Genomic DNA, 12,641 nt, shown 5'->3' on the forward strand with positions numbered 1-12,641 from the left:
TGTGTTCACATACAGTTGATACATACAAATTTATTTTGTTTATTTAGTTGTGCAGGAGATTCTCTCAAGTACAGAAGGGACCTGCTAGTTCCTACCTTCTGAAAGAAGGCAAAGCAGCAGCGGGCGGCTCTTTATTTGTACTTGCATTCTGAAATAATTTCCTTTGTTTCTTGATGATTATTTTATGATCTCTTTGATGTTTCCACCATAATATTTCAATATCCTAAAAGTAGTTGTGGGCAGATTTCAAACACTAAATGTGCTGATACAACAGGCTGCTCTCCCTAAAGGAGGGGACCTACCAACTTGAGCAGTCTTTAAAGCCTTAGTGAGCCAGTTGAGCTCACTTGGCAGAGAACAATCACTTTCTGCTGAAAAGTTAATGGTCTCCTGCTTGTCTAGTAAGTCAAATCAGAATGTGGAATTATCATGTTTTGGGAAGTGTTGATTTTTTTGTCATTTCAGCAAGTGATTGCTATTAAGAAAACATCAGTCTAGATCTGATGAATTGATAGTGAGGACTATAAAGCAGCTTTGTAATAAAATTCCATGCTTTAAATCTTTTTCAGTGAAGGTGATGTTGTGAGTTTACATCTGTTGCAGTTAGCATTTGGTGACAGAAAACGCTTGGCATCAGGACAAGTCCTGTATGAGGTAAGACATGCTGCATGGATGTGAAAAGATGAAAAGAGCAACTTTCTCAAGGTTGTTATCAGTGGACTTGGCAGAGCTAATCTTTACCATCAAAATTCAGAGCTGACTAAAGCAATCTTTTGCTGTGTCTTCTTGGGCATACTTTTTGGAAACAAGTCATACAATTTTATACTGCAGTGTCATGTTTTCCAACTAGATTCATCTGCAAAAAGCCCATATAAATTCAATTCCTGAAGAGGAAGCAGCTTTTACCAATTAAGTCAGTCCTAATTTAAACACCAAATTGCTGCCATGTAGGAGGAGAAGACAGGGCTTTGAGTAGCTTTGTTTAACCAGACTGTAGAGTTGAGTGAACTTCTGGCTGTCTCCTTTTCTTAAAATATGTTCATATGTACCTTTATTTTTTTCTGATGTTTGGTTTTATATTCTTGTTTTTCTTTGGGGCTCTGTCAGCTGGACTTGAAATCAAATGTAGCTACAGTGTCTTTTAAGTGTTGATCCAGAAACTTAGTACCTGTAGAGATAACTTCTTTTTGGCTGGGTGGCTACTAAATCTACTCTTAAAGCCAGCAAAATCTGTAAATACAGTAAACAGTGGTATGATTGGGTCAGAAGAGTATACATACATTTTTAGAACTTGCTCCAAAGATGTTGTGTTTAAAATACAGATAAAGTATCATTAGATCTGTAACAGTTATGAGATGTATCTGTATAACGTATACTTCTATGTAGTAGCATACTTGAAAGTCTTCCCAAATCTTTTTGAGGGGAAAGGAAACTTAATTCAGAGCAAGGCTGTCTTCCTATTTTGATACTTTCTCTTGCATATTCTCAAGAGGTATGGAATTACCTCAGGGTGATTCTTGTGTCACAGTACTCTGTTTTTATAGAGACTGTGTTTTGACTTTTCAGAATTAGTTTAAATTTTAATCTTTTTCTTTATGTATAGAAAAGCTCCTTTCTCATTTGTATATGTTGCTTTTTAATAGCTAAAGGTTAGATTTTTTGAAAAGGTGGTTCTTTAAAATGCATTATCTATTATGGTGACAAAGTACGAGTATCTTCAAGTGATTCAGTGTGTTCTAAATTTGGATGTCGTCTCTTTGTTTATGTGCAAGCTTTTTATGACATTAATATATCGTGCTCGAGGAACAAAGCTCCCTAGTTGAGTTCACTTCTGCATCTCTAGAAGTTCTCTAAGCACTTTGGCAGGTTGATAGGAAAAAGTTTCTTTAATCTTTCTCCAGTTTCACTTTTGAGCTTCTGCTTTGCTGTATCCTTTTTAGTCTAAGTTTGTTTCAGTTACAGTCTTAGCAGTGGGAAACTCAATAACTTGTACTGTGTGCTTGTTTGGGGAAAAAAATGGTTGTAAACAAGGAGGAATCTACTGTTGTTCCATGTTAATGAAATACAGTCTCTACTTTCATTCTGGAGTTTGATCCGTGCATCTTATTGGAAAACTGTCTTAACAATTTACTAGTCGATCAAGTCACTACTTCATGTCTTCCATACAGTGAAGTTCCTTGACTTAGATTTGCTTTCCCCAGGGTGGAAAATTTAAAATATACTGCTCTGCTTCAGAAATTGTCTTAGGCAAGAATTGTTTGATATTGTTTTCTCCTTCACCTCTTGACAAACTTTGTGAGGGAATGTCTCCATATATGAATAACAGTTGAAATTTCAAGCATTTAAAATTAATCTCTGACCTGTTTATGGAGTTTTAGTACTTTGTGATGAAACTGTCTTGGAATGGTAGATGTCTTGTTCAGGACAACTTTTCTTTTTATTTTATTACAATTGGTTTTGGTGATTATTCATTCTGTAATAAATATGAGATTCTTTGGCTAGGCCTCATGTTAGTTTTTCCAAGATTGTTCCAATTGTTCTTACTTACTGTGCACATCTGTTCTTCTAAAGTTACTTGGTGAGTAGAATAGACTGTGCATGTTTCAGAGAAAAAATGAGCATTTTTAAATAGTAATTTATTGTTGTTGTTGTTGTTGTTATTATTATTATTATTATTATTAGTGCATTTTAGACACCCGTGATACTCATTTGTAGCATTTCCATCAAGAGAAAACTTTTCTCTTGATCACCAGATTAGGTGATTTAAATTTATTGTATGAGATCTTATGAAAATGTGCTGTTTCATGTCAGTTCATCTTAGAGCTCTGAAAGTTTAGGAAACTTGTGAATTAATTAATTTATTTATTTTTCGTTAGTTTGTTGTTTGGTTTTTCTTGTTGGTTTGGTTGTTTTTTTTTCCCCAATTGCGGAGCAGCTGTTTCATATGTAATAATCCACACATTCATGTGTTGCATGGTGAACAGCTTGAATGACTGCTGTATTTAGAAAGACAGTATTTCAATTAATGCTTACTTAGGGAACAGTGATATCAGAGCTTGAACACAGTGGTGCCAGGGTTTCTGTGTATCTCTACGTAGTTTACTTTGAGCAATTTGTTATCCTAGATGCATTGTCCAAGTGCATTCCATGTCCTCTCTGTTTTCCTCTTTTACTGTTGGCTGTGCTTGGTGAAGGAATGGAGGGATATTTCATTAGTATCTGCCAAGATTTAGAGGAGGAACTGATATGAGCTTACATGGTGTGCCTATAGGTAATACCTCTAAAGAGCTTTAGCTGCTGTAATGCCATGACTTCTCTGACTTCATTGGTTCTTTAGTCAGGACATGGAGCAAATAGCTTTGTTTGCATATGTGTTGCATTATTTCAGGTATCTCTTTGTAGAGATAACATCTATTTAGGTTTGTAAAGAAACCTTGATGTGGCACGGAATTCTACAAAATGTGTTTACATCTGAATAATGTTAGGGAAATGCTGTGTTTTGGAAATATGCAAAGCCTTCCCAGCCAGACTTACCCATTGCAGTTTGACATTTAATTCTCTTGCACATAAGATTTAGTTTGTATTTGCCATCAGAAATAAGCTCATGGGAAATACACCATGTAATACGCATATTATATTAGATACATGCTTTCTTTCATTTTTAGGTATTACATATGTTTTTATCTCAAAATGACATTTTGTGTCTTCTTTTATTTTTTTCCCCAGGGTTTGGAATACTGTGATGAAAGGTACAGTTTAGATCTCACGAGTGGAATCTTTCCCTTGAGAGGACAGACAAGAAATACCAAATTACTTAGCTGTCAGACTGTAGAAAAATTCCGCAACCATGTTGACAGAGAAGACAGCCTAAATGAAGGTTTGTTCGGAAGTCTGTGTTTGGGTATTCTAAAATGAATGGGTTTAGAATCTGAGCAATGAATGCTGTTCTGAAAGTCTCCAGTGTCTCTGTAGTCTAGATTGTTTGGCTTATTTAAAAAGAAAAAATAGGTGCTTTATTTACGTGGGACCTCTTTGAAGGAGAAATTAGGTTTTATTTTATGCTTGCTGACATGCTATAGGAATGTGTGCTTGGGTCATCTGTATAATGCTGGTCAGTAATTTTATTCCTTCAGCTGTTGTCTTTGAACAATAAGATCATTCTCTCTGTTGCTTAAGGATGTTACCTGCACTTGTTTTTTCCTTTCAAACCTAGCCTGCATCTGCATCCAGCTAGTGGCTGGTCACAAGTGGTGTTCCCCAGAGCTCAGTATTTGGGCCAGTTCTTTTTGTTCAGTAATCTGGACAGGGGGTTGAGTGCACCCTCAGTAAGTCTGCAGATGACACCAAGTTCGGTGGGAGTGTTGATCTGCCTGAGGGTAGGAAGCCTCTACAGAGAAATCTGGATAGGCTGGATTAGTGGACTGAGGCAAACTGTGTGAGATTCAAGAAGGCCAAGTAATTTAGTGGTGGGATTGGCAGTGTGCTAGGTATATGGTTGGATTTGATGATCTTAAGGGTCTTTCCAGCCTAAATGTTTGTCTGTGATCCGCCTGTCCGTTTTTAGGTTCCTACACATACAGCTTCTTAAAGCAGTAGCTCTCTTGTCCACCTACACAGTTAAAACTCCTATGGTGTCTTTCATTATCTTTCAAAAATTAAGTGTGTATATCTGGGTTTACAAACTCATGCTCTGACCTTATCTTTGAGCCTGCTGCAGTGGTAACTTACATAGCTGGTTGTTTTGACCTTCCTCTCATAGCTGGTTGTTTTTCACCTTCCCTCTCTTCTTACTGTCCTTAACATCTGATGTTACAAAGAAAAGACTTGCATGGTCTTTTTAGGGTATTTCTGTTTATTACTTTCAAGATAGTTCTGAAGTGGTAACTTCCATCTCTTTTTCTATGACATCCTCTATAAACAGTGTGTCAAAATCTAATAAAAGCACCTTTGGATTTTCTCCACTTGTATCATTTTTCTGTGGAGAGTGCTTTCTGAAAACCCACCAAACAAAACCCATCCCCCAAATAAAATCCAACAAAAAACCAAAACCACCCTAAAATCAAAACAACAACAAAAAGAACAGTTACGTCTCCTTTTTATGAATTATGAGACATGGAGAAATACCAGTAATTTTTATGATGGTTTCTAATAAGCTTTTTTTAGACTCTGTTCAAGTTAAGTTTTAGTTACACGTGAAAATCAGGTGGGTGTGGGCTGAGGCTAGCAATGAAGCTGTCTTCAGAATTACTGGAATAATTGATATCTTCAAAGGCAGTTTCAGCAGCTAACAAAACTGAAATAGCACAGAAGCTCAAAATGAAACATAGTAAAGTATGTGAGGATCCCTGAACGGTAATAATGAATTCAACAGAGAAAGATTTTGGCAAACTAACAGTCTTCTTCCTTGCTCGCTTAGGGTAAATTATATACCACGTACTTTGCTTACAGCTAGAGAATGCATTGTCCCTTGAGAAGACAGACTGTCCTGCCTACTAAGAGAACTGAAGTATAACGTTGTGAATGTTTTATGTTAAAATCATAATTCCAGTTTCCTGATTGGTGGATTTTTTAATTAATTCTGTGTGATAATTGTGTCCTTTCATTCTGAATATCCTGGAAAGGAGCTATTCTTGAAACTTATAATAGAGTAAAATCTGGAAATAAATAATGCCAGCAGAGTGATACAAGTGTGTATGATAATTATTTGTATGCTTTCTGAAAGTAGCAATGTATGTGTCCCTAGTATATTTTCTTAGTGAACTATTCATCTAGCTAAACGTCTTGTTAAACTCAATGTATGGAGAACTTAAGTAGTGAACAAGTGTCTTTAGCTTTGAACTGATACAATTTGAACAGAAAAAGGGACAATATGTCTGAAACTCGTTAGACATGTTTGCTATTCCCTAAATCTTTTAAATTATTCTTAGTAAATGTGCTTTATGAGTGATACAACAGAATTAAGCCAAAATAGAAAATGCTGTGTTAAAAATAGCAGATATATCGGGTTTTTTTACAAATAAGAAGCCATGTCTTGTCTTTTACAGTGGTATCTCCTGAAACCAGTGTGTCAGTCTTCAGTTGGCAAGTGAATACATATGGTCAGGGAAAACCATCTACTTATTTGGGTGTATTTGACATTAATCGCTGGTATCATGCTCAAATGCCAGATTCACTCAGGTAAATTTTTATTAAGTTGTTTTCAGTATCCTTACAAATAATTCATTTGAAAATCAGTGTTTAGCTTATGCACTTGTTTTCTTTAAGGCCTGAAGAATTCCTTCATGATTGCTCCTATTTTGCATTGTGGTCACTGGATACTGTAATAAGCATGACTTCTCCAAATCTCATTTTGGACATTCTGGTACATGAGCGGAGTCTAAGTCGGGGAGTTCCTCCTTCTTATCCCCCACCTGAGCAGTTTTTTAATCCAAGCACCTATAATTTTGGTAAGTATTACACTGCTTTTAATAGTGCTATGCTTAAATCAAGGTCAAATGCCATTATTGGTTATCCTGTTCATTGTTTGTAAGTCAAAATCCAAACCAAACAAAAAAACTCCAAACCCCCACAAACCCAAGTCATTATGTTGCACTGACAAAATATTTAATATTGTGAGACGTATCTGTCAGTCTGAAGAATTTTGGATTCTTGTGCTTTTGTAATGTATCCTGTGAAGTGGTGATGATTTATTAAATGAAATTACTTTGAACTGAATTTCAAAGCATAGCACCTCGATAACATTTCTACATGCAGTAATTTATTTATTTTTTTTTAAGTTGTAAGTGATCTGATGAAGAAAATGAGTACTCAGTTATATCTTTCCAGTTAGTACTGTTTAATAAACGTAAACTGGTCATAGCATAACTGTGAGAGTATAGAAGGTTGTCAAATGCTCATTGTTTCTGCAGATGGTACGTGCTTGCTGAACTCTGGAGTTGTTCATATGACTTGCAACGGCTTCCAGAAGGAGGTGATCTTTTACTGTATCTCTATTGAGAATGTCAAGACACGAACCTTTTCTGAGTTTTCTGTTGCATTGTTTGAGCGTCAGAGATGGGTTTATGCTCGTCCTGCCTGTCCACATGCATAATTGCAATTGTATGCTGCCAGTTTTTTTGAAATGTTAATGTCTTAGGTCCACTCCTGGGACTGTAAAGCTAGCATTGCCTCTTATTGAAGCATGATGAGGGACTGAATGTCTAGAAAGTAATACAGTGTTGCTCTAGGAGCAAGAACAAAAACGTTGTGGAAGTCGGGGAAAGCTGTTAACTTCTTTGTTACCATCAGTCCAACACTGCATCATCATGAGTCAGGGATTTGATCTCTGATTAACTCAAAAAAGAGTGGAGAAAAAGAAAAATTATTTAACTATTTGAGAAGGAATGAACAGGGTTTTTTTCCCAGACTTGGCCAGATCTGAACCACTGCACAGATTGTGAAAAATAATTTTTAACTGGATTTCAGCTCACTAAATCTTTCCCATATCAGTCAGCATATAAACATAGAAAAGGTCTTCCGAAATGTGATGTAAAGTTTTGAGTCAGCTTATGCAGAATGTATTTTATATCAGTGTTTAGGGGAAAATAAAAACCTGTGTATTGACAGAAAAGCTAGAAAGGCATTTGACACCGTCTCCCACAGCATCCTTGTAGATAAGTTGATCAGGTATGGGTTTGGTGATCAGGTAGTGAGGTGGATTAGGAACTGGTTGATGGGAAGGAGTCAGAGAGTTGTAGTCAGTGGGGCAGAATCTGGTTGGAGGTCTGTGACTAGTGGAGTCCCTCAGGGGTCGGTACTGGGACCGGTGTTGTTCAACATCTTCATCAACGACCTGGATGAGGGCATAGAATGTACCCTCAGCAAGTTTGCTGATGACACTAAACTGGGAGGAGTGGCTGACACACCAGAAGGCTGTGCTGCCATTCAGAGAGACTTAGGCTGGAGAGCTGGGCAGGGAGAAACATGATGAAATTCAACAAGGGGAAGTGTAGAGTTTTGCATTTGGGGAAGAACAACACGATGTCCCAGTATAGGTTGGGGACTGACCTGCTGGAGAGCAGTGTAGGTGAAAGAGACCTGGGGGTCCTGGTGGACAGGAGGATGACCATGAGCCAGCAATGTGCCCTTGTGGCCAAGAAGGCCAATGGCATCCTGGGATGCATTAGAAAGGGTGTGGTTAGTCGGTCAAGAGAGGTTCTCCTCCCCCTCTATTCTGCATTGGTGAGGCCGCATCTGGTGTATTGTGTCCAGTTCTGGGCCCCTCAGTTGAAGAAGGACAGGGAACTGCTGGAAAGAGTCCAGCGCAGAGCTACTAAGGTGATTAAGGGAGTGGAACATCTCCCTTATGAGGAAAGGTTGAGGGAGCTGGGTCTCTTTAGCTTGGAGAAAAGGAGGCTGAGGGGTGACCTCATCAATGTTTACAAATATGTAAGGGGTGAGTGTCAGGGAGATGGAGTTAGGCTCTTCTCAGTGATGACCAGTGATAGGACAAGGGGTAATGGGTGTAAATTGGAGCATAGGAGGTTCAAGGTGAATATCCGAAAAAATTTTTTTACTGTGAGAGTGACAGAGCACTGGAACAGGCTGCCCAGGGAGGTTGTGGAGTCTCCTTCACTGGAGACATTCAAAACCCACCTGGATGTGTTCCTGTGTGATGTACTCTAGGTGATCCTGCTCTGGCAGGGGGGGTTGGACTAGATGATCTTTCGAGGTCCCTTCCAACCCCTAGGATTCTATGATTCTATGAAAACATAAAATTAAGCATTGCAAGGGCTGAGACTTTGTTTTTCAGTTTTTCTTAAAATAAACTCTTAACTGTTTCAGGTTTGGGTTTTTTTAAAATAAACTTTAACTGTTAGCTTGGCTGCCATCTTTAAGGCTCTACAGAGTAATGCTTACTCAAATTGTTAACCTAAAGCATACTCCTGATGCCAGTTTGCTGACAGTTTAAGTGAGCATGCAGGTTATTTTTCTTAGTGGTTATCCAGAACCTTAATGAATGAATGATAATGCCATCTTAATCTGTAGTTTTTGATGGATGTTTCAGACCTTGAATTTTTTGAAGAAATCTGGTCCTTCAATACGTGAAGCCATTCATGATAGTTACAATAGGTGTCTTGTAGCTGGCTTGCTGTCTCCAAGACTACTTGATGTCCAGGCATCCAGTTTGAGTCAGGTGAGTGCATACCAGGAAATCAGGGGGAAAATTTAGCCATCTTATCTGATGGGTCTGAAGAGGGTACAAGACATGATAATCTGATTTTCATATTATTTACAAGTTGCATTGAAATGCAGGTGTTGACTTTAGCTAGCAGAATAGTGTAATAGTGTTCTTAGATCCAAACTACTGAGTTTGACTGGGATCACTTGCCAGGAAATGGCTTTGGTAAACAATTGCTGTTGTCAACTCTACCTCACAGTTTCATCACTGCTTCCCCTCATTTTCCCTTCATCAGTAGGCTTCTCTGCAGCTTCTCCAATGTGCTACAGTAGCGGGATCTACTGATCTTCAACTGCCCTTCTGTTGCTGCAACACCTTAATCCCCATTATCTCATGACACCTGCTACCTTTTGTTTCTTTTATCCCCCCATAGTGACTTCCCCTCCCTTTGTCATAGGATTTCCATTTGCAGTGCACCAACTTTTCATCTGAAGAGTTTCATGAGAATTGGAGCCTTTGTGATGAACAGCCCATGTTCAGCCTGACAAGACCTAAGCTAAATGATGACTAGCTAGCCCTCATACAGTGGAGCAATTAGTAGGAAGGGGAGACCAGTCTTCCTGTTGCCCTCACCTGCCTGCCTACTGGATTCTTCCCCAGATTTTTGAAGTGTTTTAGGCCAAATAACACTTCCTCACAGTGTGGTAGCTAGATTTCTTGGCAAACTAACCTAGCCCATAGACTGTTTATTTTGCAAGAGTGATGTAGACTCTTAGATTCAAATTAAGTGCTCTGATGTCAACTTCTGTATGGAACTAATTTGAGCAATCAAGAACATTTTTAGTAACCTTTATTGAATTGTGACTCTACTCCGAGACATGTTATGCATCTGAGCAGTGGTTTCTTTTGAATGTTAAGAAGACAAATTTCAGAAGGATGGTCAAGAAGCTTGGTTTGGAGTTGTTTGCCAAGATAAGTAGTAGTTGGTGTGTTTCCCTGTCTGAAGCCAGTTTTCAGGAAAAGATGGAAACATGACACGTATTCTAATGTGTAGAAATGGCTTTGAATGTAATGATTTTGCCTAGAAGGGAAAGATACTTTTGAATGTATTTTAAAAAAGCAACCAAAGGAAAAACCTGAAATTTTATGAAGGATCATTTCCCCTGAAAAGAAGTATCAGAACCCCCTCTAAAATAAGCTACTACTTCATATTGCATGTCAGTGCATACCTGTGCGTTATCCTTCTTGAGGAATACCACCACTATATTATGATACAGTATTTGAACAGCCTGAAATGTAAACCTATGAGAATTTAAATGCTTCACTTGTGTAATTTTAAAAAAATATAAGTTAATGTTTTTGGGTGTCAGAACTGCTTCATGTCTTCATAGTCCAGCAAGCTGTTTGACCTTTCTGTCCCCTTCATGCATTCCTGATGGTGAAGTTACCTGCACAAACTGTGTAATGGGTATTAGCAGAGGATGTTACTGAAAGCAATTAACTGGAACTCAGTAAATTAAAACTCTAATGCAGAGACATTAGCCTTCAGGAAGTTAAAATATCGGAGTAAAAGTTAAGGTGTTCCTCAAATCAACAAGCAGTCTGTGGCTAGAATTAGGAATGTGGGATTAGTTGTGTATGTACTAATTGACTTTGTGATGTCTGAATGGGTATGTAGTTAGAAACAAATGCTTACTGTTGATGGTTTGGATATTGAAAGTTTGAAAGATTTTAGTTTTATTTTGTCTGTTATGTTTAGGAGGAGCAGTTAGAAGCAATATTGTCAGCTGCTGTCCGGACAGGTTCTTTAGAACTTCTGACTGGATTCATCAAACACTGGATATCTGAAGGTAACCCTTCTTAAGTTGCTTTGATGTTACATTAATTTTAGTTTTAAGCTGTTGATTCATTTCTTTTTTCTTGTTTTCTTTTTTTAAAGAGCAGCCAAGTTCTGCTGCTAATTTACGGTTTGTTCTGGAGTGGACGTGGAACAAAGTGATCTGTACAAAAGATGAATTTGACCAGATATGTGAGTACTCATGTAGTCATTCTGCAACTATAAAATAATTACTTCTAACTGAGCATGTTCAGTAATCTGTCGGTATGTGGTACTGCATGCAGTTCTTTAAGTGTGCTTTGAAAGTCTGAGATGGCTCTGCCAGCTAATGATTGAATATTTGTCCTTGGAAAGGTGTTCCGCTGTTCGATGGCTCTTGCAACTTCATTGATCCACAGACGTTACAGTCTCTTCAGCACTGCCAGTTGCTTTTGAGCAACCTCAGCACAGTCTTAAACTGTTTTCTAGCAGAAGCACAAGAGCTTACTGAAAAAGGTTTGTAAAAATAATACTTAATGTCCCTTTGGTATGTTTTATTAACATTTGGAATTAAGCTTGGGTTGTAACTGTGGCAACATTTTGATTTTGTTGGTTTTGGTGGTTGGAAGACAGGTTTTGCTGGGAGAAGGGGCTTACATCTGAGAAGTTGTGACTCCCGCTTAGTATACATTGAGTTCTGGGAGGTAGTTTGTTGTTGGGTTCATGCAGGTGGGCAGGGGAGGCCACCTTCCCCAAGAACTGGGCAAGCATCTGGGTTGAAGTTGCAGCAACTGAATGTAGGAATCCTGAAAAGGATTATTGTGAATTCTTAGCTAGCAATTTATAGTTGCGTGCAAATACTGTATTGAAAACTGTAGTGAATCTGGTTCTTTTTAGGTTTGGGTGTTGTTGTTTTTTCTTTTGGTGGTGTTGATTTTTTTTTTCTTAAAGTGAGAAAATGTTACAGAGTAGAAAATTAAAAGACTGAAATGAAAAGATTTCTGCTTTGATATTTTTATACTTTCTGGTTGGTGTGATGAAGGGAATTCTGTAAAATGAAAGGAATTGCATAACAAAAATTTCTTATACCTTTTTTCAGGTTTTACAAACTTGACAAACAAGCAGGTGGTAACTGGCCTAATTTCTTTGTATGCACAAGTGGTCATCTGGTTCTGTCGCTCCAGTCTCCTTCCAGAGGGTTTAGGTAAGCCTAAATTTCAATGTATTTGTAGTAAGGAGACTATCCAGTAAGTGATTCCTCTGAACACATTCTTAGCCATGCTTTTGTAAATGTTTCATCAATAACAACTTGTGTTAGTTCAGTGGCAGGGGATGCTGAAGTCCAGTTGCTTAAATTGAGAATGTCATTTTTTCAAATGCATTCTGGAGAAGAGCACAACCAGTTTCTTTCCTGAGTGTGTGTTTGTTTGTGTTTTAGAAATGTCAATAAGCCTCTGACTTCAGGGAGTTGCTTATGTCCTCTGCTTGAAATATATAGAATTTTAAACAAATAACTCTTAAAAAACCAGTAGTGGAATGCTTGTTTTTTCAGTAAATCATTACCTACATATTTTAAACTTTTTAGTTAATTGCTTGAGGGAAAAAACGTGTTTTGGAAATACTTCTTTAAGTGAACGGATTATAAATTCTATTGTCAGCCTTGAT

The 12,641-nt window shown here is 37.8% G+C and overlaps 1 protein-coding gene across 2 annotated transcripts in view; it reads left to right on the forward strand.

Annotated features, from left to right (window-relative positions):
* The window catches only part of AHCTF1 (AT-hook containing transcription factor 1), a 45,394-nt gene that overhangs the window by 12,295 nt on the left and 20,458 nt on the right, over positions 1–12,641 (forward strand). For both annotated transcript variants that reach the window (XM_051614022.1, XM_051614021.1), the window contains exons 7-16: positions 570–654; positions 3,727–3,877; positions 6,045–6,177; positions 6,265–6,446; positions 6,909–6,970; positions 9,047–9,175; positions 10,920–11,010; positions 11,100–11,189; positions 11,352–11,492; positions 12,076–12,180. In XM_051614022.1, the coding sequence (XP_051469982.1) occupies positions 570–654; positions 3,727–3,877; positions 6,045–6,177; positions 6,265–6,446; positions 6,909–6,970; positions 9,047–9,175; positions 10,920–11,010; positions 11,100–11,189; positions 11,352–11,492; positions 12,076–12,180 (1,169 nt within the window). The remainder of the gene's footprint in view (positions 1–569; positions 655–3,726; positions 3,878–6,044; positions 6,178–6,264; positions 6,447–6,908; positions 6,971–9,046; positions 9,176–10,919; positions 11,011–11,099; positions 11,190–11,351; positions 11,493–12,075; positions 12,181–12,641) is intronic.

Source organism: Apus apus, chromosome 3 (assembly GCF_020740795.1).
Source record: "Apus apus isolate bApuApu2 chromosome 3, bApuApu2.pri.cur, whole genome shotgun sequence".
Lineage (NCBI taxonomy): Eukaryota > Metazoa > Chordata > Aves > Apodiformes > Apodidae > Apus > Apus apus.